Source organism: Bufo gargarizans, chromosome 5 (assembly GCF_014858855.1).
Source record: "Bufo gargarizans isolate SCDJY-AF-19 chromosome 5, ASM1485885v1, whole genome shotgun sequence".
Lineage (NCBI taxonomy): Eukaryota > Metazoa > Chordata > Amphibia > Anura > Bufonidae > Bufo > Bufo gargarizans.
The window spans coordinates 157061058-157088084 of NC_058084.1; the positions used below are offsets into that span (position 1 = coordinate 157061058).

The 27027-nt window shown below is 41.2% G+C and overlaps 1 protein-coding gene across 1 annotated transcript in view; it reads right to left on the bottom strand.

Annotated features, from left to right (window-relative positions):
• LOC122938015 (cadherin-7) overlaps positions 1-27027 on the bottom strand; it is a 279605-nt gene that overhangs the window by 76304 nt on the left and 176274 nt on the right. The window contains exons 4-5 of the mRNA XM_044293272.1: positions 19135-19302; positions 3243-3430 (exon numbers count right to left, since the gene is read on the bottom strand). Of these exons, the coding sequence (XP_044149207.1) occupies positions 3243-3430; positions 19135-19302 (356 nt within the window). The remainder of the gene's footprint in view (positions 1-3242; positions 3431-19134; positions 19303-27027) is intronic.

A 27027-nucleotide genomic window follows, 5' to 3' on the forward strand; every position in this document is an offset into this window, starting at 1 on the left:
TTAAATGTCCCTTAGCAGTGCTCTCTAAGGCTAGGTCTACACGACGACATTTGTCGCGCGACATTTTGTTGCACCAATGTCGCGCGACAATTTTTATAATGGCAGTCTATGGTGTCGCACTGCAACATGCGACATGCTGCGTCTGCGACGCGACAGTCGCAGAAAATCCATTCAAGATGGATTTTTCTGCGACTGTCGCGTCGCAGTCGCAACATGTCGCATGTTGCAGTGCGACACCATAGACTGCCATTATAAAAATTGTCGCGCGACATTGGTGCAACAAAATGTCGCGCGACAACTGTTGCGCCCTATCTGTCGCGCGACTTTTTGTCGCGCAACAAATGTCGTTGTGTAGACCTAGCCTAAATGACCATTTCTAAGGCAGAGCAGCACTCACTATGAAGACGGGGAGAGACAGGGAGTAGCTTATTTATAGTATATACTGTTCTGATATGTTGTATATCAGCCACCTGTTTCTCCTCCTTTATAGTTGGTGCTAACTGCACAATCTGCCCTGCATCTCCAGGCGGCTGGTTAGTTTCTTAGCTCCTTGGGCATACAGAAGAATTTTTAATTGTCAGCATTGACCATGCTGATCAGTGTCAATATAGTAAGAAGGCAGACCATATCTATATGCATAGTACAGATATTAATTTCTAGAAATATATGGGAGCCAGCATGGAGGGAAAATGAATTAACCCCAAACACATCCACATGCCTCATCAATGCTTTTTTAGAGAGCGCTGCTAAGTGACATTTCAGGGCAAGTTTTCTCATATAAATATACAAGTTTTCTAAATAAACTGTATTGTCCATACACATTAGATAAAAATGGCAGTTACACTTCAAGCAAAGTAGGAATATTTTGCATTATATGTATAGCACTGATGCAATGATATTTTTTTAATCCACTAGGACACTTTGAGAATTCACTGCTTGAATGTACTTGAATACAAAACTAGCAATATCCTACACTATATTGATTGCATGAATTATGTCTAAACATGCAGCTTGTTTCCTGGATAACACTTCTGGTGACAGTGCTCAGTAGAGAAGGTCATCGTTTTGATTTACACCATAATGATTTTGTCACTCAAATCAAGAACAACAAACAAACTCAAGAATCATCCTGGCCTTGTATGGTTTATGAACTGCAAAATTTGCTTGGCTGCAAAAATATAACATTTTCTAGTCAGCTGCGCTTGCTTAGTAAATAAAGTTTAATAAAACTGCATATTTTTGCTATGGCAAATACAATGAAGCAATGAAAGTTGACTAATCACTTTTACAGAAATTTTCTCCCAGGTTGTCAATTAAACTTGAAATATACTGAAAATGGTAAAGTTTTTACCGCCTGTTAGATTTGATCAGGGTACCAGTTACTTACATTATCTTCATAGGTGAAAATTTAAGCTTTAAAGCGTAGATCCCTTTTGTTAAAAAAGTAAAGTATATCTTATAAACCACCTCAGTGATAATAATTGATTAGATTATAGAAACTAATTACAGGTGATATCTAGAGGGGAAAATACTCTTATCATTCTGTTTAATCTAGTGTGAAAAATGAATTGCATTTCAAATGGATAAAATCTTTTATTTAAAAAAAATCATTATAATTGAGTTTTGTAAATGATGATGCTCTGTATTGCTGAAATATATAGAGGGGGACATGGGGTTGTATGGCGTAAAATTATTCTTCTTATTAGTATGATAATGCTAAAAAAAAATATAGTTCCAATACAGTTCACTTTAATTTGTTTATAAAATCACAAAATTACTTCAGGTTCGCTATTTATAATTTATGGTAAAAATACAGGACAAATGTAAAAAAAAATATAATACAGGTTTATAATGTATTCTGGGTTAATATAATGGAAAAAAAAACATTGACTTGAAAAAAGAGAATAAAAAAATGAGTTTTCTAGAATGAACAGCCATTCTTACAAATACCATCAGATATGGAAACTGTGGGATGCAAGCCTACAGCATGCTGGAGAAATGTTTTAATCCTGCTTTTTTAAGTGTTTTAAATGATGTGTAAGGGTATGTTCACACATGTTACTTTTGCCATGGTTTTCAGCGCAGATTATGTGCTGAAATCCACATCAAATCTAATGGCAGTCCACGTCCTACCCATGTGAATGGACATTCCATACATGTTAGCATGCTATGGAAATGTCCTGTGGCGATTAACATTCTATTTATTGCCAAACACATAAAAGTACAGGATTAACTACATTTGACGATAATGAAGCTAAACCTTGTGATAATCTGGGCAGCATTGTGGCTCCTAGGTTCAAATCCAACCATGGGCAACATCTGCATGGAGTTTGTATGTTCTCCCTGTGTTTGCGTGGGTTTCCTCCCACACTACAAAGACATACTGATAGGGACCTTATATTGTGAGCCAATTGGGGACAGTGTGATCCAACTGCAGGGATAACACTGCTCCCACTCACAGTCTGAGGCTTTCTATGTTGCACTCTCAACCCCATAGTGTGGCCACGTATTCCCTCCAGCTCTTAAAGGACTAGCATGCCTCAATAGTCACAAGCAACCTGTGGATATTTTAGGCCCTTCCCCAGTGGGAAGGTGACTGAGCAATAAGTTTCCTTGGCTTGCTAAGTTCCCTGCAAATGTGTGCTGTTCTATTGTCTGCCCTTGTACTGACTTTTTCCTGTTTAGCTGTTCACATCTTTTGACTGTGCCTAATTACCATTTTGACCCACACTGCTTGCTCCTCTGACATTGTACCAGTTTCACAGATGTGTACATACCCTGCCTGCCAGACCTCATATATTTACTGACTATAAGTCTGGCTGATCCCTTGGTGCTTCACACCAGTGTCTTTGACCCCCATTGGTTAGCTTCCAATCACACCGGGACCATTCCAAGAGATCGTGGAGTGGTGGCTCCCCTGCAGAAAAGTCCAGTTACCTGAATAGGGTTTAAAGGGTAAATACCAGGGGACTGCCAGGATAATACAACTAGGTTTAGCCCAAAGTCAAGCTGGTTGGTAGACACAGTGCTTTCACACTCACTGCCATGGTCCACATCCACTACTGTGTCACTGATACTATTATGGGTTATGCTGAAGTGCTCAGTAACTTTAGACATGAAGCACTGGCATCCTTTGGACTATCAAGTCAGGTACTGTTCCTGAAATAGGACATTCTTCACCTTGAGACTGATGGAATATATCTACATTAAAACAGAAAATGTTTTAGAAAATGTTCACATACCTTTTGAATTGCAACAATTCCTTCTTGCGTATCTTTATCTACAGAGATTTTAAAAAACCCTTCCACATCGCCATCAACAATCTTATATTCCATCTCTGCATTCTGTCCAATATCAGCATCAGCTGCTTTGATTTTTGCCACTGTTGAGCCAACAGGCAAGGATTCAGGCACATAATACTGTTCAGACCCTGGAGAAAGAAAAATATAAACCATAAGTAAATATTACTTCATAGGTTAAAGGGGTATGCCATAAACTGCTTTTCACCCTAAAGTTTCATTTCAGCTGTTTCTCAGTTTCCATTCCTCCTTAGATTGTTCTTTTTTTTATTTATTTTTTTACCTATTTGCCATTTTCTCTTGTCCCATGTTTAAATCCTACTTCCTGGTTTGTCATGTGTCTACAGTCCCATCATGCCTTAGGGCAGTGAAATGTTTCCTCACATCAAGAGATCATGCCACACATATCACGCCCCATGTCCTTATCAGGAACACTTCTACGTCCTACATAGCGAGGCTCCAATGCAAGATGTGACCTACAGCTACTGTAGGTGGTATTTGGAGTATTCATGCATAAGTGTAACAGCGTTTGCTGTCTGCCAATATCCCCTTGCTTACCTCAGCGGTTCTGGGCTTGGTGTTCAGCGGTGAATCCGCTCTACAGTTTCCTTCCAGCCTTGGGCACAGCATGCTTTCAGTTTGTTCCCTGTAACACTTCCTTAAGGGCCAGGGCACATCACTTCCTGTGATTTATGGGTTTAGCACATATGACCATCCTGACCAATGCTAGCCTTTATAAGTGGTTCAGTCCCCTTACAAGGTGACTGAGCATAAAGGTCCTAGTGTCCTGCAAAGACTGCTGTTATCTCTGATTGTGTTCCTGTGACCTGACACATGCTTGTGTTTCTGCACTCCGCTACCTGTTTGATCCCTGCCTGCTTTCCTCGACTCTTATGTTGCCGATCTGGATTACCTGACCTGTACCTGAGCCACCTGCCCTGCCTTTTTCCTTGTTTGTCTCTGCCTCATCCTATGGTCTTGCACTGTTCCTCCTGGTTACGACTTGGCCTGCTGACTATTTCTGTACCTCTGGGACCTTGCTCTGGTACCTCCTGGTCAACTGTGACCAGCTGCCTTGTGAACCAGCCCTCTTTAAGAGTTAGCGACCTAGTGTTCCCCTTGGGAAAGTCTATCCCCACCATCATGGGTACTACAAAGAATGAGGGGTTCACTTAGACAACACCCTTAGAAGAGTTTGGTAATGTGGCACAAGGAGTTTAAACATGCCAATTTGTGACAATAAGTTTGTTTATGCATTTAAAGTTCATAAATTTATGCCTTTTTTTGCCTTAAAATATTATGAAATTCAGATATAAAATTGTCATGACTAATTTCCGAAAGTTATTTTACTATGTGAAAAATGTTTTCTGGAGAGCAAATTTTTATTTTATTTTTGCAAAACAAAAAGAGAAAGAAAAAGGTACCTATGTATAGTTACGTAATGATATCACTGTATAACATGCTGCTGGCATCCCCTATCCCACACTGGTTCCTGTTTACAGCAGTAAACAATTTCTCGATCCCAGTGCCTTTTTGTTGTGGTAAGTTATTGCCTATCACAGTGACATCATCCATGCTGACATACTTGAAGCCAGCATCGATTGGTAAATCCAATTGGGTGCTGTTGATCGTCATGTAGCATTGTAAACTGTAACTCTTGGGGATAGAGGATACTGGCAGCAAAAAAATTGCAAAATAACACATAAAGGAGTATCATGGGTTTATTAAATAAATGTTTGAATTTGTATTAAAAAAAATTAGAAATTTTTATAGTATATTTTATGCATCAATTCCTCCTGGCTGTCAATGTCTATTTACTGTTATTTAGGTCTCATGCACACTGCAGCATCCATTTTGTGGCTCGTGCACAGTGGATCCACAAAATCCATATGCTATCCATGTGCCGTCCAAATTTTGCCGTCCCATTGACTTCAATGGGTTCATGATCTGAACTATGCAGACATATTGCTGAACAGACAAACGGATGCTGAAAGTACACCGATTAGACGTGTTCTTTCCGCATCCACATGACCGTTCTACCAAAAGATAAAATATGTCCAGTACTTGGCAAAAGATGTGGGGCGGCACAATCACCATTCAATGTCATTGCACTGGTTACTCACAAAGAAATGCACCCACAAAGATAATTTTCTGTAAAATTCGGTGTAGCAGCGAATTGAATTTTTAAGAGCTTAAGACCCTAAGAGACCCTGTCTTTATGAATACATTCTAATACTGTACGGAGCGCTCGCTCCTAATTACAAGCTATACTGAATATTTTCCCATAACACTAGATATCAATCTACTCAGCTCCTTCTGCTATCACATGTGCCTGCAGACTGAACTACTAGAGTTTCATGGTGATGCGTTCCCTTTAAAGTATGCACCATAAGTCAAGTTATGTGTGAAGACCATTGCATAGTTGTTCTGCAGCATATGGATGAGATTTTGTAAAATCCTTATCCACTTTCCTGCTGCTGTAACGCACTGTGTATTTTCCATATGCAGTTCCAGTGTACATACATGTGCACATACCTTAGAGGGAATCCAATCCAAAACACTCCCCCCCAAACTGAAGCAAGCAGTGGATAGTGTAAGTGAAGTCGAATCTAGTTATGTGATTTTTATCTTCAAACTCACTTGCATTCCTGAGCTGTGCTCCTACAAACCAGCAGTAAAATGCATTGAGAGGACTCCTGTGCTTACTCCTTTAATGGCGGGGACTCAAGGAGGAGTCCTCTCGATGCATTTTACAGCACTAGAATGCAAGTGAGCATGAAGATAAACATGGCATAGCTGGCATCATTTACACTATACGCCACTTACTTTAGTTTGAGGGCGTTTTGGATCTGACAGAATCTCTTTAAAGCTTCCTTTAAAAGGAAAGTCAGCAGACATCTTGGAAACATTGGCAAAACTGCATTAGGGCTCGTGCACACGTGTTTGCAAAACACAGATCTGCAAATAAAAAAATGGATGACATCAGTGTTGAATCTGTTTTTCTTTGTGAATCCATTGTAACAATGCCTGTACTTGTCCACCAAACAGACAAGAATAGGACATGTTCTATTTTTATTGTAGAACGGACATCCAGATATACGGAAATGGAATGCACGCGGAGCCATTTCAGGTTTATAGAGAACCCATTCAAATGAATAGTTCCAAAAATGGCCTAGTAAAAAAAGGAACAGAAACGGAAAAAAAATACGTTCGTGTGCATGAGACCTTACTCTGCATGAGGCAAAACTAGTGTCTCTAATTAAAGTTGCCTTTAAATTTAAATGAATTAGAAAATAGCAAATAGCAGCACACACATGACTGTGATATATCTGTCCTCGGGTTTGTCATGACACGAAACTTGGAAAATGAAAGCGCGTTTTGTAATGTTATTTCCATACCGCAGAATACAATAACGGATATTATAAAAATGCTATGTAAGGGCCGTCATTAAATACCAAACAGTACTATTTTTCTAATTATTTCAGTTGTTAGGAATTGAATAGTCTCCATAAAACCTAGTGCTTCACACACTTTCCAGCATCGCATTACCATTAATTTTCATCTATATTTCAATATTCTAGGCTCTTATTGTTAGCACTGTCGTTCCTTTTATTTCCAGTCCCTGCAAGTGTGTGCTTTATGAAGGATTATTTCAAAAGCATATGCAGACTTCACTATTTTCTGCTTGACCTTTTAGTGACAGCTCAGTCCATTATCCATTTTCATAAAAGTTTTTATTCAAGATTAGCATTCCAAGGCTCAAATGTAAGAGTTCTGAACTTTTATAAATAGTCCCTAGATCTTCCAGTCATGTGATACTGTGTGTGTGCTCTGTTCTCTTCTTTAACAATGCTATCCTTGTTGATTTCCATCAGTCATTCATATAAAAGTAGTACACAAACAAATGAAAAAAAAAATGGTGTGGTGTTGAACAGGCAGGAAGTGCTCAAACCCACATGCAGTTGTGCATATACATACAGGGGAGCAAATCTTGCACTTGTGGCCCGTTGCTAATGGCGATCCCCAGCAAAAATGCATACAGTGGAGGATGCCTGTGGCGGACCACAAGTACCACAATAGACATCCTACACAAGATAGCAATTACGTGGATGTGATAATCAATATAACAATATAATAATATCAAAGAGCACTTACTAAGCCCTCGAACTGATGATAAAATTGAGAGATTAGCCAACATGTCCTACTGGGAGGATATGTCTGAGCCTGAGCACCGCGCCAAGCTTTCTCAAGTAGCTCGGGTCCTAACACTCACCTACCTGAGCCGTACGGCTCCTAGTAGGACATGTTGGCTAATCTCTCAGGTAATCTTGTTGGCTAATCTTGTTGGCTAATCTCTCCTACGGCTCAGGTAGGTGAGTGTTAGGACCCGAGCTACTTGAGAAACCTTGGCGCGGTGATCAGACTCAGACATGTCCTCCTAGTAGGACATGTTGGCTAATCTCTCAATTTTATCATCAGTTTGAGGGCTTAGTAAGTCTGCAGAGTGCACCTGTCTTTGCTATTATTATATTGTTAAAAGTAGTACACAGCAAAAGATATGGCATAATTCTCCAGAAACAGTCAACAATGATTCTACTGGTAATACAAATTACTATACACTGTACAGAAAGCTTACACAACACATCAAGGCTCCTTGTTGCATGGTAATGAAGGTAATCCAAGGCTTTACCCTGTGTATACCTTACTTAGTTTTATTGAATTCTCAGATGAAGTTACTAATATACAATACACTAATTTGCGTTACCATAAACTGAACAAATAATTTTACTGTCTGAAAAACGGAACGCTTAAAAACATATACTTTAATAAATACACTTAATAAAACTAATATGTGGCTAACAACCACTGTATCTCAATCAGACTTAGGTGTGGAGGGGGGGGGGGGTGGGAGTTATTGTTTCCTATTGACATATATAGATAAAACTCCTCACTTTATCCACCAATAATTGTAGCTATACCTAATATGGAGGCAAATAGAGATACATATCAGTGGACACTATGTATCATTATGTAGCATATTGCTCTCCATCTGCTACATATAAAAACTAGCTAATCTGCTGCAAAGGTAAACAGCTGGGTTCTGGGGTAACATTGATGCATTGAATGTTATAAGAGCATTATTAACAACACCAACGATCACCATTTTCCCATACACCTCATAAGCTCACTAATCTTGCTTTGTTTCAAACCCTTCTATTCTATATTGTGTCTGCTCGACGCGTTTCTATGCTTGCTTAAATAGCAATTCATCAGGAGCAGTTACCTGTGCATCCATTAACTCAGCGCATAGCAGTATTATAGTAAGTGCTGCCTGCCTATACATATGGGGTGTTGGCTCACACAAGAGTAAAACTGCACACCACTGATGGTGGGCGTGCAGTGACTGTATGCAAGCAGAGCCTACCAGCACTACTGAATTCCCCTTTAACTTTGCTAGGAATTATTTTTGTTTAACCCATTAATGACATGGGCAATGATCTTTTTTAGCGTTTTTTATTTCTCCCTTTCTCCCCAATTGAGGGCTTATTTTTTGTAGGGCATGTTGTATTAGTTATAACGTCACCATTTAATTTTCCATGGGTTCCTTTGGAAAAGTGGGAAAAAATTCCTTGAAGGGTAAAATTGAAAAAAATAAAAATAAAAATTCCAGTGCTCATTGTGCAGATTGGTATGATTACAGTGGTACCAAATTTATATCGTTTCTAATAAGTTTTCTTTTTCTTGCATTACCATAACGTTTGTGTTTATCTGTATACTATATTTGTTTACGGGGCAAGTTGTAGCTTCTTTTTGTAAGATATAGGGGTACATACAACTCTTTAACTACTTTTAATTCAATACCTATTACTGTACACCTTATTTTTATAGTTTATTTTTATATGTAAAATTGTGAGAAGGGAGTGATTTGAATTTTTATTATTCTTGTTTTTTATTTTTATTTTTACTTTTTTATTGTCATTTTAAGCCCCCTTATGAGACTTGAACATGTGATCTTCTGATTCCTTGTCCCATAGACTGCAGTAGAATATTATTGCAGTCTAGGGATATTTCACTGGATGCTTCTCATACTGTGCTTCAGGATTGGCTTTTCAGGCAGCCCGCTATGAAGGAGCTGGGAGTCGTGATTTAGTCAAAGTTGTGTGAAATGATGGTAACCACTTAAAGGGAGTCTAAAAATCAGTTTTAAACTAGGCTTAATGTTTGGTACAACAAAAGGCAAAGTGGTCTAGTATTGGGAAGTCTTGATAATTCTAAAATGCCTTTATTGGTCCTTGGAAAAAACTGTTAAAACATTGTACATATCTACGTGTATTGAGCGCAAGGACTCATGTGAGTAAGATAATCTTTTGCACTCAAAACGCATAAGTCTCTATGATGCATAGGTCAATGTTTTTTTTTTGAATCAGATAATTTTTATTAAATTTTAAAAGATTTTTAATACAAGTACATCGAGATTCCCGCCAATCCCACCCAATCCCTCCCAATCCCTCCCCTGCCCCCCCCCACCCCCCACACAGCACGACCATTTAGAACATAAAAGGTACAGTCCATGTCCGCTTCCGGTAAATCCAATTGAAGGTAGCACAGTCCTTCTCCTGGCGCATGACATCACTTTGTTAAAGGACTCCTGTAGCTCATCATTTGTTCACATATCGTCACGGCTCATACATCTATTCAACCACCTACAAACACACCCTCTGTCATACTTACAAACAATCATGACCCACTCATATCTCAATACTCCATACTCACGAACACACTCTAAGATAGATTATAATGGGAGACCCATGAAGACCAAATCACTTCAAATTTCTTTAACACATTTCTCTTTAAGTAGACATACTCTTCCAATTTTACCAACGTGTGTACCCTACTCACTACTTCCTGAAGTGTCGGTGCTGATTTATCAATCCAATGGAATGCTATGCATTTCCTTGCCTGATATAATACTCGCATAATAGCCACCTTTTTTTTCAACATCACTCTTGGCACCTTCACTAAGCCAAGTAAACAGGTCAGGGGAGTAACCTCTAGGCTAGATTAAAAAACCTGATTGATAAGTTCCACTACTTCCACCCAATATCTTCTCAGCCGCGGACAGTTCCACATAAGATGGATCAATTTTGTGTCACGACCCTTGGTGATGGTCGTGACTCCTTGGGAGCCGCATGCAGTTGCCCGTGGTTTGGTGTTGTGTCAACTGCAGCTGGGGGCACTTAGTGGTTTGCCTCAGGTGCGGTTGCCGCGGACAACAGGCATGCGTGCGGTTGCCCTTGGCAACGTGTGTTTGTGTGCTTTTCCCTTTGTGTGGCTTCACTACCTTTCCTGGTGTTGGAAGGGTTAACTCCCTTTCTGTGTGTGTGAGACACTGGGTGTGTCTGTGTGGGTGTGGCCTCTTAGGCCTATAAAGCCTCAGTGTTTGGCATGTGTTAGTGGGTTGCTTCAGCCATGCTTAGCTGGAGCAGCCTCCTGTGTATATCACCTGCCAGTGGGGGCCACCCTTGTGGTCATAGGTTTATCTGTGAAGTTTATGTCTTGATGTTCAGTTGATGTTTTCCTTTGTCTTTTTTTATTTGCAACTACGGATGTCCTGGTTACCTGTGTGTTATGTGTGCTGTGTCCTCTAGTTGTTCTGTGGACATTAGTAGTGCATGCATGGGTTCCAGTCAGCGTGGCTGTGACAGGTACGTGTGGAACTAGTTGTTCGCCTGTCATATCTGTATGTTGTATGTGTTTCCCCATTCCTTGTAGCTTGGCCAGTGAGACCCCTGTTCCTCCGTGTCCAGAAGGAACAGGCCATCTTACCTTGACTCCTAGTTCAGGGACCGGTCGGAGGGTGAGTTAGGGATCCGAAGTTCCTGAGTATGGGCCCTCCTACCTTCAATGTCGGCCCATGCAGCTAGGAGTTAGGGTCAGGTTAGAGACGCTTTAGGAGGTGACCTGCTCCCTAATCCTGTCGTCCTGGCCGAGCAGCCTAACATCTTCTGGCATTGCAGGGCTGAGGGTTTTCCCCATCCTCAGCCGTGACAGTTTGCCCGTGAGACGTCACAACATGGGCACAAATCATCCATCCAGTAGCCCATTCTGTACGTTCTATAGACCCTGTGCAAAAGATGCAATTGGGACATTCTATATGACTCGCTCAATAATAATGTCGGAAAGTCAGTAAGGATTTCCTCCCATTGTTCCTTTGTCAGATCCTCTACATCTGTCTTCCATTTCTCATATAATTGCAGCGGGTTGGATTTATTGATTTCTATCCTGAGTGTGTCGTAATAAAGGGATCCCCACTTGTGGTACCTGCTATCATTGTGTAATCCATTATTAATACATTTGGGCGCCGGCTGAATCCTCCCTTGTTTTTCCTGAGTCTGAATAGCATGCCTCAGATGCAAGTATATATAAAAATACTTATGCGGGATGTCAAATTTCTGCCTTAGAATGTCAAAACTCTTCAGCGACTTTTCAGAGAACAGCTGAGCCGTTCTACCCAGCCCATATTGCTCCCACTGTTGCACGCCACTACGTATAAGAGGTTAGGCCAAATAGGAGCATGGAAAAGATATCCATTGATATTCACCCTCTCCTTAGTTTTCCACCATATTCTATGCAACATACCTATCTATGGGTATTGAGTACCATGAGTACGGAAGGATCCATCCTCTAAAGCAGACATTAAGCAGGTACGTTGAATTAAGTATTGAATGATACGTCCCGCATTGTTCAATTGGGTCTTGTTCCCCCATCCCCTGAAATGTTGTAACTGGGCTGCAACATAGTAGGACCATGGGTCAGGTACTGCTAACCCCCCCTGTGTTTTTGGCCATTGCAGGGTTGACAATTTAATCCTAGGGATACCACCCCTCCATATCAGGTCCCTAAAGACTGCGTTAACAGTGTAATAAAAAACGAAGCGGGATCCAGATTGATGCATTATGAAGAAGGTATAAGAGTTTTGGCATTAATATAATTTTCAAGAGGTTGACTCGACCAATTACAGACAAGGGTAATTTGCTCCAGGCTTGTATCTTTTTCCGGAATTCATCAAGCATTGGCACCAGATTCAGACGTTCATAATCACCCGTATCTGCAGTTACCCATACCCCCAAGTACTTAAAGGATGTGACCACTTGTAGTCCTCCCGCAGTGGAAAGTGGCGAACTATTACTTCTGCCTAAGGGTAACAAAACAAACTTTGACCAATTAATCACCAATCCAGACAAAACCCCAAAGTGATTAATAATTGTCATTGCAGCAGGAAGAGACCGCTTCCAGTCATCCAAAAACAAAAGCAAGTCATCAGCGTATAAGGCCACTTTTTCTGACAGGGTTCCCTACTGAAGACCTCTGACTGCGGTAGCCACTCTAAGAGCCTCCGCCAAGGGCTCCACTGCCACCGCAAAAAGAACCGGCGATATTGGGCACCCCTGTCTCGTGCCCCTAAACAACAGAAACGGGTCAAACATATCGCCATTGACCCTCACCGCAGCTCTAGGGCATGCATATAATAGTTGAATCCATGATATAAATTCAATTCCAAAGCCCATTCTCTTGAGTACCAGCCATAAATAACGCCATTCCACGCTATCAAACGCTTTGACCGTGTCGAGAGATCCGACCGCCGCGGTCATGGCATGGACCTGGGTTGCCTGAACATTCAGAAATAAACATCTAATGTTCACCGCAAAAGACATATTAGGCATAAAGCCTGCTTGATCCTTACAAACCAGAGTGGATATCACTGAATTCAGGCGATGTGCTAATACTTTTGCCAAAAGTTTTACATCGACTGGGAGTTGAGAGGTGGGCCTATAGGATTCAGCTTCAAGGACATCTTTACTGGGTTTAGGCAATAGCGCAATGACTGCTTCATTCATAGAGTCAGGGAGCCGTCCCTGCTGCTTGGCCTCATTACAGACAGCTAATAATTGGGGAAGTAGAATGCTGGAATATCGTTTGTATACCTCAGCTGGTAAGCCATCCCTTCCTGGGGCCTTATTATTAGACATTGTACCCAATGCTGACAGGGTATGTAATTTTAAGGGCATCAAGAATTGATCAATCTCCGCATCCATAACTCTCAATTTAAACCGATATAACGTGGAATAGAATGAGCACATGACCTGGAGCAACTGCGGTGGTTCAGTTTGAATAGTGCCATGTGCATCCCTCAGAGCTGCAATATACGTGGGCTGCAACTGGGCTTTAGATAGCAATGCCAAAAATCTACCCGCTTTTTCTCCTTCCTCGTAGAAGGATTGTTTCTGGAAAAAACGCTTGTTTTTCACCTGTTCCAGTAACCTGTTATTCAATTTTTGTTGAGATTCCTTCCATTTGTCCCTAGCAATATCTTGTGGGTGTGAAATATACTCTGCCTCCGCTATCTCAACCTCTAAAATTAGCTTTCACATGTGTGCCCTAGACTCACTCTATTTCTTATTAACCTCCGCCATGAGTAAGCCCCTTAGAAACGCTTTCATAGTCTCCCACACTACTGCTTTGGTTGCGGACGGTAAATTAAACTGAAAAAATTCTCAGAGTCTTTCTCCAATTCTGCCAGCGTCTGGCAAAAGGGGTAGCCAATAAGGATTACATTTCCAACCACCATTGTTATGAACCCGTGATGTACGAAGATCAATCACCGCAACTACTGGTGAGTGATCTGAGATCCTGCGAGGCAGGTAATGTACATCCCGTACAAATTTTCCCATAAGGGCATTCCCAAGAATGAAGTCTATTCTAGACAGAGAGTTGTAAGTGCTAGAGCAGCAAGAGAACTGCTTCACTAACGAATTCCTCAATCTCCAGAAATCTAGCATCATATCCTGTTGCATGAGAACCCCAAAGGAGGTTAACCCCCCCTTGCGGTAATTGTCCCGTTCCCATTCTATCTAAACTGTGATCAATAATATTATTGAAGTCTCCGAGTAACAGAACCGGGATATCAGGCACGTCTGCAATAAACTGCAATAAACCCCTAAGTACAACCGGTGAGTATGGCGGCGGAAAGTACACTCCCACCAAGACAAATGGAGTTGTGAAAATCATACAGTGCAAACAAATATATCTCCCCTCACTGTCCACCTTTTTAGCAATGCAGGTAAACGCAATTGATTTGTGAACCAGGAAACTCATCCCCCTCGCATAGGACGAAAAGGTTGAATGATAACAGTTCCCTGCCCACTTAGGGGTAAGCAATTTGGTTTGATCCGGGGTCAGGTGAGTTTCCTGAATACAACAGATCAATGGTTGATGTTGTAGCATGCAATCAATGACCGCACGCCTTTTAATGGCATCTTTAATCCCTTGTACATTCCAGCTGAGAATATTAACCACCCCCGCCATGATCAAATATCAAATATCCAGAAAATGGCTAGTCTAATGTCATGTATAATAGCACCATGGAGACATGCATAATGGTGAGTCTTATCATACCCAGACAGTAAACAAATACCTTCACCTTCATAGATAGTGCATGCATTACAATAAAACAGAACATTCCCCCCCCCTCCCCCCAACCTTTCACTCTAAACATCCCAAAATGTCACCCAACAAAGCAGTCACCCCACTAGCAGGTCCCACTAAAGCACCTAAACTAAGGCCTGTGGGAAGAGAAACACAACCTGCTACTAAGGCTAGCTGAGTATCCAAGGGCTTCCTCCTATCACTTGGAGAGGAAGTCTAAAGTGTACCGAGAAACAAACGTGGTTGCGTGACCACCAAATAGAAAGTTAAAAAGGAACCAGAGCTTCCCTCCACACCACTCCTTGGTCAATTATACAAGAATACAGTAGGAAAATAACAATACCTGTTGGTATACGCATCTAACTGCTAATACAGCAAGATTACTATCCACATACCCGCATCAAGCAAAATACCACTCAGAACCAAAGAAATGCGTGGCCCCCCGCGCAACCACCCTTAGTTTAGCCGGACACATCATGGAATAGGATACATTAAGTACCCGCAGACACATCTAGGAACCTGGCCCTTCGTTTCTGAACTTCCTGTGAATAATCCGGGAAGGGCGCCACTTTATGACCATCCACAGACAAGTCAGGTTTTTCCCCGCACTTTTCTTAAAATAATGCGCCCAGTGGCAAAGGACGTGTAGGGACCCTATGAGCCCTTTTCACAGCAAATAAAGGGGACAGTACATCTGCGCCAAAGTTCTCCCGTAGCCAGGATTCAAAGAACTCCGTCGGGTTGCCGCCTTCTGCTTTTTCTGGCGCCCGCACCACCCAGACATTATTCCGACGGGACCGGTTTTCTAGATCTTGAACGCGCGTCGGGGCACGGACTGTAGGTGTTGTGGTAGATACTTGGGTCAGTATGCTTAGTTCTTTGCTTCTCATATTATGATTGAGTGTTGCAGAGTGTGAGATAATGTCTATATAGTCCAGGGTCTATAATTGGACTTTGTGATAATACATTGTGGACTAGACAATACTTTTGATAGGCACTGACTGTATCTTTTTTTGTGTATATGTATGCACTTGCACTTTACTAATATGTACTGTAATTGCCACACATCTGTAGTCTGAGTGACACCTTCAGCATCAGAGTCCACATCTGACATGTCTCCGGTAGCCACTGTTTTTTTGGGAGTGCCTTTCCCAGAGGTAGCAGCCGATAGCCTAGCATATTGCTCTAGTTTGGCCGCAGCCTCTCTTTGCATTTCAGTGACGCGACCTGAACGCCCAGGGGTAGCTCCGGCGCCATCTTGGCCCTCCTTCTCCAATCCCTTTTGCTCCTTGCTCCGGGTCATGACAGCTTCAAACAGCCTCCCCAGCAAACTAGGGGGATCCTCAATGCCCGTTCGGTCAGGTATGCACAGGATAAGTGTAGAACCAGCAGATTCTCAGGATAAAATAACCAAGGTAGCGGAGGAGCTCTGCAACACCCGTCCGCTCACATGCCCCGCTAGGCCACGCCCTAGGTCAATGTTTTTTAGCAATTCTTTGCATGAACCAAGAAAGGAATTTTGGATTATTAAGAATTCCCAGTACTGGATCACTTTGCCTTTTTGTCCTATTGCTTATAGGATGCCTGCCCTGCCAGGTCACTGTGCACAGGTGCACATTATCAAGAAGAATTGACTCATACAGGAGTGGTGACCTGGCTTTACTTTTTTTGTTTGCACTTTCAATGTTTGGTACAGCTCCCTCCCAAAGTTATAATCATAAATTTATGTGCAGAAACCAATACTGTATTTCAGAGAAAAAAAATAAACAAAAAACTTGTATTCAATATGTAGGGGCATATGCGCTGACATTGTAAAGTCTGGCCATGTCAATCAAGCAGGAGAAGAAGGCTCTGGGAGAGCAAAGCGTCAGAGCTATGGTGCACTGAGCAGCTAATGCCTGTCCTCTGAGCACTTTAGAGCTAATTTGCATATAAAATAAAAGTTGTTTTTTTTTGTCTCTGGATTACTGCATCCCATCTCACTATCACGTAGCCCTGCAGCCATTCCCCACCATATCTGAGACTTCAATTAGTATATCTGTAAAGAATAAATCAAGGCAACTGGACGTACTGTAGATTTCTTGAAAACATTTCACTCGTTCTTCCAATGAGTTTTCTCAATTCTGAGAGACTGTACAAGAATTCTCTGGGAATAAATATGTAACTGAATCAACATCTGGTAATTATACCCAGCATGGGGTCAAAGGTGTTGATTCCATTATTGAAGTCAGTAGGTGATAACGACTTCCCAGAAAAAGGTGTCAAGACAGCATTGTATGTGGCAGACAATAGATATCAACCCCCCCCCCCCCCCCCCCACACACACACACCTCTATTCAAGCTTGGCTTCTCCATTTTTACGTAGATGGCCTCCTTCACACCTCGTTTGTACCAATCGGCCTCCTTATCCAAAACACGTACTTGACTGTCTTCAAAGGTGTGACCTGTTTCTTTTAGATGTAAGTACACGGCTGAATCTTGACCAGAGGTTTTGGCCCTTCTATGCTAAGCCATACGCTGATGTAGTTGGTGTTTTGTTTCGCCGATATACAGTCCTTATTCCCAGAGAATTCTTGTACAGTCACTTAGAATTGAGAAAGCTCGGTGGAAGAACGAGTGAAATGTTTTCAAGAAATCTACAGTATGTCCAGTTGCCTTGATTTATTCTTTACAGATATACCATGACCTGGATAAATGAGAACCTTCACAGACATCAATTAGCATACAATGCAGGGGCAACTAGGCATTGTCTTTGGGTCCTGTGATTGTGAGATTGGACATAATTGAAACTGGATCAAATGATAGTAAGAAAACCATTGTGGCTAAAAAGTAAATACGATTTAAGTCCAGCAAGAGTTCTAAGTTACATTATTACACAGATATGTATGACATAAACTGTAAATTGGCACATTTTTATCAAATTGATAAAGACAAAATTTACCAAAAAGTGATCTAATATCTAACTTATCTAAATATTGACAAATAATAGGTTTACAGTAGTTGACTCTTCACATTCAGATCAAACATTCAGTTATGCCAGCACAGGCTTCAGCTGTGATCTAGAAGTGGATCTCTGTAATGGCACCATTCACGTGAACAAAACTTTCATGTATAGCTTCATGACCTTGGCAAAAAGATTCACTTTTAGTTAAGGCACACATGCAGTTTTGGACAGTGTTCAAAGGGAATTAAAATATAAAGGAAAGGACGTCTCCTCTTGTTGGATTCACTTCTGGCTTTAGCTCAAAAAAATTGCATCAAAAACTGCATTTGCGGCAGGTTTTAAACGAACATGGTGAGATTGAAAGAACCACCTCTAACACGACCACTAAATACACTGACAATACTGACCAAAACATACAGACACTTGTCCTAAGATTTATACAACCTCAAAGCAAACCCATAAACAGAAGCCTCATAGTAATTCCCATAATTTCAGTCTTACAGGATATGTACACCTTTGAAACAAAATTATTTTTATTGCTCCTATATATAACATTAAGAAAAATAAAGCAACTTTGCAAACGGTTTTAGAAATCTTACTGTTTCATGTCAGTCAACCCTCATTCACACGTCAGTGTTCCACGGACGTGTGCTGTACGTGTTCTCAACATGCGTGAAAAATAACATAATCATGTGCACAGACCCACTGAAATTAATCGGCCAGGATTCAGTGCGGGTGCTACTCGTTCACATCACACATTACACCCGCATGGAAAACTTGCTTGTGTGAAAGAGTCCTTAACCTCGCAAATGCACATAAGCAAGCTGTAAGGAGCCTGGTATAAATTATTATCCTCACAGAATAAGGCTATATAGGGTCTGTTGCAGTCTGGACTCAAGGAGACAATTAGTTCTTCACAGAAGCTATAAACGCCAAAGCGGACAAACAGTAGAACAGCTCTGCAATATAGGAAATGGTTGCCACCTGCAAGTCTTTTAAATATTGGACAACCTCTTAAGTTACTTTTCCACAGTACAGGGTGGGCCATTTATATGGATACACCTTAATAAAATGGGAATGGTTGGTGATATTAACTTCCTGTTTGTGGCACATTGTTTTTCTTGTGAAATTCCCAATAAGTTTTAAGTGTCACATGACCCTTTTCCTATTGTAAAAACAAAAGTTAGATTCAAAATGTCCGACTTCAAAATGGCCGCCATGGTCACCACCCATCTTGTGCCACAAACAGGAAGTTAATATCACCAACCATTCCCATTTTATTAAGGTGTATCCGTATAAATGGCCCACCCTGTATATTATAGTCCAGAAAATATTTTACGATAAATGAGACACAATCCTAGATTTCATAGACATACACTTCCCAATTTGGAAGCAATAACTTACTTCGAGGAAACTTTGGTGGGTTGTCATTAACATCTGTAAGTGTGACTGTGACAGAGGTTGTGCCTGACAATCCTCCCATTAGTCCAACCATATCTTTAGCCTGTATTACCAGAAGATATTGGTCTTTCGCTTCTCTGTCCATGTTAGGTAAGGCTGTTCGAATAATGCCTGTAAGGAAAAATAACCAAGAATAAAGCAGAGGAAATATTTAATAATGATTCATAAGAACTAGTGTTGAGCGAGCATGCTTGGCCGAACACCGCGTGTGCTTGAGTCAGTGTATATAAATCTAATTTAGCCTCTATTTCTATGCAGAAGATCTCTGTACAGTGAGGGAATCCGCTGTTTAGGAGTCGCTGTTCGGACTCCATATATAGCTATGTCCATATATGGAGTCAGTGCTTAGGGATACCCCATTGTATTTAAATCTAATTTAGCCTGTATTTCAGAAAAGTTTCTGCCAGGATTCAAATTCACAACTTTCTGTATTAGAGGCAAAGCACTTACCCACTCAGCTACAATAGCTCCATAGCCCATTGCTAAAAAAAAAAATGAAAAAAATGAAAAAAATATGAGACTTTTACTGTACTGCACTTCTACTGAGACCTATACAGTAGAAGTCTCATATTTTATTTTTTAAGCGACTGGCTATGCAGCAATATAGTGTATTGGTTAAAGTTCTGAGCTATGATACAGAAGCTATGAGTTCAAATCTCAATTTTTTTCAGAAATAGAGGTTAAAATAGATGTATATATTTAATATATATTTTTTAATTAATTGTAAAAAATGTATGGCACAAAATAAATGTGTAATTACTAGAAAAAATAATATATATAGATAAAATCATACTTAAGATATATATGAATGCATAATATGTCGGAAACTATTACTGATGTTTTAGCCATAATATATTATAATATATTATATATCCTAAATATATAATAATATGTGTAAATATATTATGGCTAATATATATATATATATATATATATATATATATATATATATATGTTTAAGTTAAGTTTAGCCTCTATTTCAGAAAAATGTTTGCAATAGGATTTGAACTCACAGCTTCTGCATCATAGCCCAGAACTTTAAACACTACACTACATAGCCAGTAATTAAAAAAATAAAATAAAATATGAAACTTCTACTGTATTTGTTTCAGTAGAAGTACAATATAGTAGGTCTCATTTTTCTTTTTAAATAACTGGCTATGCAGCTATTATAGCTGGGTGGTTAAGTGCCTTGACTATAATACAGAAGGTTGTGAGTTTAAATCCTGGCACAAACTTTGGTGAAATGCAGGCTAAATTAGATTTAAATACACTGGGGTGTCCATAAGCACTGACTCCATATATGGACATAGCTATATATGGAGTCAGAGCAGGGACTCCTAAGCCGAACTAGAGTCCCAACACACTCCCCTCTTCAGAGCAGGGGGTGCCTGGTTTAATGCTTGGGCTCTCCTATTAACTTCCATTGTGCTTGGTAGAGCACCTGAGCATCACAAAGTATGCTACTTGAGCACACGAGCACTTTGGTTCTCGATCAACACTAATAAGAATACATATTTAAAAAATTTGGACTTAAGTGATTAAATGTATATAGTTCTAACAAAATAATGAATATATAGTACTTTTTACAATACAGTTCAAGGGGGAGATTTATAGAAACTGGTGTAAACAAAAACTGGCTTAGTTGTCCATAGCAATTAATCAGATTCCACATTTCAGTTTCCAAAGGAGCTCTGAAAAATTTTATTTTTTTTATACCAGTTTCAATAAGCCTCCCCCAAAGTATTCAGTAAAGCTTCCTGTACCTCAGTTTTATATAATTCAAAGAGAATCTATCATCATGAAAATGCAAATGTAGGCTACAAGCACCATGTAATGCGGTAGGAGGAGCTGTGCAGATTGATATATAGCTTTGTGAGTCATTAAACCATTTCAAAGCTTCCAACTGAAAATTTAATCACAAACTAGAACCCATAAATGACAACTTAAAATTATGATATGATTTATGCATATTTCCCTAGTGCTTAAGACAACATATATATATATATATATATATATATATATATTTTTTTTTTTTTTCATTTCAATCCCTATCATTTACTTGCTAGTTCTGTATGGTGGCCCACAGTGGTGCCATATTATGGAGTCTTGCAATATGTGCCCAAAGGCATTATTGTTACTTTATAATGTCTCTATAAGGCTGCATTCACACGTCTGTGGAACACTGTCCATGTTATACCGGCCTGGATTTCTTCTGAGTGCAGGAGTGCACGGCGTCATTGGTTGCTATGACACCGTGCCCTTCCTGCTGCCACCGCAGTACAGTAATACACTGGTATGATCTATACCAGTGTATCATTGTACAGCGGAAGCAGCAGGAAGCACACGGCGTCATAGCAACCAATGAAGCCTTGCGCTCCTGGCCGGTATGACCGCGTGAATGCAGCCTAAGGCAACATAATCTCTCCTGGAAACAATACTTTTAGGGAAGAATAACTAAGTAATAATTTATGCAATTCTGCATGCTACAATTTTGTTCTCACATATTTCAAAAGATTTTGGATAGGAAAAAAAAATATATAAATCTTGATATAAAATTAGAGGTATAAGACAGTATAATAGAGAACACATTTATTGGTACCATTCAATAAGGCTGTGTAACCATCATTCATACATCACTGCACATGTGCCCTAATACAAACACTGATGTCAAAAAAAATCTAACTATTTGTTTCTATCTTTTATTTATTGATCAATTTATTTAGTTTATTTTTCATCTTTCTATATATGAGTGCTGCTCTTTTTAATATACACAATTTTATTTTTTTAATATTAGCAACTACTGAATATTTTTTTATACATCCTAATTTTATATCTTTAAATACCTTCTGATTAGAGATTAGCAAATCAATTCTCAGCTAATCAGAATTCAACATGATTTTTCCAATTTTTTTTGTCAATTTGTTTCAGGCAAATTTCTCAAAATAATATCAGCCATTTCTCCAAAGACAGGAAAGATGAACGAGGATTACATGACCCCCGGTGGTGTGTGTATTAGTATTGAGCGATTCGGGTTCGGACTGCTGTATGCAAACCTGATTAGTTTGAAAACTTTATTAACAATAAATCCTCCGTATTACTGTAAATTGTATGTGTTCAGCAGAGGTCTGTTTTGATCTTGGTGCCGAAGAGTCACGTTATAGATGCTAGATGAAGCAAGCCTCATTATGGTTGAAACAAGATCGCGAAGACCTCCGTGTAGCCCAAACATTTTTCGGTAGTTTGGAGGCTATATTGTTAATTACATTTTCAAACAAATCTGATTTGGATACAGCAGTCCGATACCGATTCACTCAACACTAGTGTATATGAGGCAATTTTTTTTAATTTATAATCCTACAGTGCAGCTTGTTTTTAAAAATGGCTGCAATGCATTTACCGTATATGTCACTGTCACTATCAGATTACTAATGCTGGCTTGGCATTAAAGCAGTTTAAATGAGTTGCACACAGTCCAAAGAGATTCTTGAATATCATCTACATATTTTCCAGGCAAGTAGAGCGCTATCAATTCTGGTAGAAATTAATCAGATCCAAACCAAATTGCTCAAATTAACTTCTGATTAGTGATGATCGAGCACCAAAGTGCTCGGGTGCTCTGACCGAACACATTGGGATGCTCGGGTGCTCTACCGATCAGCCGACTATAATGGAATTCAATGGGAGAACCCGAGCATTAAACCAGGCACCCCCTGCTCTGTATAGGGAAAGGTTCCTGGTTCATTGGAAAAGGTCAGAAATTGATGGAAACACCACCGAAATGGTTCGGGAACAACATGGGGAGGATGTCTCGGTGCATCTTGGACTCCCAGGGACTCGCTTCTGGGAACTATGTTGTCCGAGTAGTACGCCACTTTTACAGACTGACAATAATAGGCACAAAACCGGAAAAAAGAATTTTAGAGGAAAAATTGTTAAGAAAAATTCTTTCATGAATATTTACTTGCATATAAAGTGCAAGTGCTGCCAAAAATTACAAGGAAGAGGTACTCCGATACAAACTGTCTATCACATAATGGAGGGCCTCATTCACCTTGTGGTACAATAGTTCAGGTAGTGGGACTCCTACACTGATAAAGCCTATGCACTAAGTTAAAGGGCTGCCAAAAATTACAAGGAACCGGCACTCCAAAACACCCTTTGTGACACATAAAGGAGGGCATCATACACACACTCGAAAAATTATGATTGTTAGCCTGCTGGTGACCCTCAAAAACATCTAAAACATTAAGGATAAGGGCCTGCTTCCGCATTGGTGACTCTAAATAACCTCTGGCAATTGCACGTCCCCATGACAGCGACAATCCATTTGGATGTCTGCACTGTCAACTTTGATGTTCTTTTCTGCACCTACCATGGTGATCACGGTAAACTGGCGATCAGGGTTTGATGCAGGAAAGGGCTACCACATCCAAGGGAGGTCAATGGCTGAAATCTGATTGGCTGTTGTTGCCTTGCCCATTCTTTTCCTAATTGTGAACTACACAGAGGTGGGTCAAGTTATTAAAGCACAAGTATCCAAGGAAGGCAGCAGGCGCACAGCAATTACCCACTCCCGACTAGGGGAGGTAGTGATGATAAATAACAATACAGCACTCCTAAGCAGCCCTGTTATTGGAATGAGTACACTTTCTGCCAACGAGGATCTATTGGAGGGCAAGTCTGCTTGCTCTCGGCCTCCACAATGTTCACACAGTGTACCATCATGATGAAGATTGTGTCAACCAGACTCTTGGCTACTTAGACTAGACGTGTAGGGGAAGGCCTTCTGCCGCTTTGATGACTCTAGATAACTTCTAGGCGATCACATGCCCCCGTGACGGCGACGATCCATTTGGATTTCTGCCCTATCAACTTTGGAGCAATTTTTTTAACAATGACCTTCTAGTATAGCACCGTTTTGCTTGTCCTCTCCACCATAGGAATGAGAGATGAGAAGTTATCTTTGTAGCGGGGGTCAAGAAGGGTGAACAACCAGTAATCCGTGTTGTCTAAAATGCGTATAACGCATTTTAGACGTCGTGGGAAAGGCAGCCTAACATGAAGTCAGCCATGTTTGCCAAAATACCAACAGTCAAGACTTTGCTGTCGCCATCAGAAGGTAAGCTAACCCTGTAAAAGATTGTAGGTAAGGGCCTGCAGGTTAGCTGACCCTGTAAAACATTATATGCGAGGGCCTGCAGTTGACCTGACCCTGTAAAACAGTATATGTGAGGGCCTGTTGGTGAGATGACACTCTAAAAAATTATACGTGAGGGCCTGCAGGTGAGCTGACCCTGTAAAACATTATATGCAAGGGCCTGCAGTTGAGCTAACCCTGTAAAACATTATATGCGAGGGCCTGCAGGTGATCTGACCCTGTAAAACATAATATGCGAGGGCCTGAAGTTGAGCTGACCCTGTAAAACATTATATGTGAGGGCCTGCAGTTGAGCTGACCCTGTAAAAAAAAATTTATGCACGGGCATTATATGCAACAAATAAACATGTTGATAGGATGGAAGAGGAGGAGGATGATGAGATAAGGAAGATTTAATCATAAATTATTTTTTTGTGGTGGAAGGGGTGTATGGGAATACAGTGTATTCAGTACATTAAACAACACATTTAAAGTGCCTTTGTTCATCCGCTTTCCTATGGTGGAGTCGAGAAGTCTGGAGCAATCCAGGCCTTGTTCATTTTAAAAGGAGTCAACCTGTCAGCATTTTCAGTTGACAGGCAGATACGCTTATCTGTTATAATGCCACCAGCAGCACTAAATACTAGCTCAGACAAAATGCTGGAGGCAGGGCAAGCAAGAACCTCCAAGGCGTAAAGCTTCAGTTTGTGCCACGTGTCCTTCTTGGATACCCAGTAGTTGTAGGGCAATTAGGGATCACTGAGGACGTTGAAACGGTCTGCTATGTATTCCTCCACCATCTTCCAAAACTTTTCACGCCTTGTGACACTAGGCCACACATCAGGGTGGGGGTGCTGGTGGGGTGTCATGAAACTGTCCCAGGCCTTGGAGAGTGTTGTCCTCCCTCTGTTGGAACTGCTGTGTGTTCCCCTCCTCAGTTGCCCAAGGAAGTATGGACTCTGCTGCTAGCGTTGTCAGATGGAAAGGACCTTCTGGTATTGCACCATTTGGCTCATCCTCTCCACCAGAGGAATGAGAGATAATAAGTTCTCTTTGTAGCGGGGGTCGAGAAGGGTGAACACCGTTTAATCCGTGTTGTCTAAAATGCATATAACGCGCGGGTCGCAGGAAAGGCAGCCTAACATGAAGTCAGCACTGTTTGCCAGAGTACCAACAGGCAAGACTTCTCTGTTGTCATCAGGAGGCTCACTCTCAATCTCCTCATCCTCTTCCTCCTCTTCTGCCCACCCACGCTGAACAGATGGAATTAAACTTCCATGGGTACTACCCTCTGTAGCGGAGGCAACCATCTCCTACTTATCCTCCTCCTCTTCCTCCTCTTCATCGTCCAATTCACGCTGAGAAGACGGACGGAGAGTGGTCTTGCTATCACCCTGTGTAATGTCTTCTTCCCCCATTTCCACCTCTTCCACATGTAAAGTGTCATCCTTAAATGGAACCTGTCACCTGGATTTTGGGTATAGAGCTGAGGACATGGGCTGCTAGATCACCACTAGCAAATCTGCAATATCCATTCCCCATAGCTCTCTGTGCTTTTATTGTGAGGAGGAGAAGTGGGGGTTGGAGCCACTAACGTAGGTGCTGGCAGAAACCCTGATGGAATTAGGGCCCGCAATTCTCGGCGTCAGTAGCACCCTTGCCATCCCAGTGTACTAGCCCACTCCCGGCCACAACAATGTTCACCCAGTGTGCTGTCAGGGAAATGTAGCTTCCCTGGCCAAATTCACTTGTCCATGTGTCTGTCGTAAAGTGGACCTTCCCAGTAACTGCTTTGGTCAGTGCATGTGTGACGTTTCAGGACACATGTTGGTGTAAGGTGCGCATGGCACACCTAAAAAAATAGTGGCGGCTCGGGACAGAATACCGCGGGACGGCCGCTGACATCAGGCTGCGCAAGGCCTCAGTGTCCACAAGCCTAAATGGCAATATTTCCAGGGCCAGTAATTTTGAAAGGTGCATATTTAGTGCTATGGCTGTGGCTGGGTGACTGGGTATTTGTGCCTGCGTTCAAATGTCTGGGGTAATGACATTTGGACACTGCGCTGGGACAGGGAAGTGTATGTGGTCGCTGATAGTGCTTGCAAAGATGCAGGTGCAGGATAGGAGGCATCCTCGCCTGCGCTTTCAATAGGCGATTGGCCAGCACGTACCATAGGCGAAGAGGAGGCAGTGGTGTGACTTGCAGACACAGATTGTAGACCCAGGCTTTCGTCCCACTTATTACGGTGCTTGGATGCCATGTGGCGGATCATGCTGGTAGTTGTGAGGTTTCCGCCCTGGCTCATTTTAGTGTGGCACAAGTTGCAAAGTACTATTCTTTTGTCGTCCGTACTTTCCTCAAAAAAGTGCCATACTGCGTAACACCTACCCATTGGCAAGGGAGATTTACGCAAGGGTGTGCTCCGTGGAACAGTTGTGGGCCTATTTGGTGTGGCCCACCTTCTCCCTTTTGCTACCCCACTGCCTCTTCCAGCCTGTTGCTGCAGATCCTTCCCCCTCTGTACTGCTGTCCTGACTTGGCTTTCCACCTTGCCAGGTTGAGTCAGTGACTTCATTGTCCACCACCTCCTCTTCCACTTCCTCACTCTGATCATCCTCTTGATTTGTTGACCTAACCACAACCTTTATTAACCTCTTGAGACAATAATTGCGGTTTATTCATTGGCAGCTGTGTC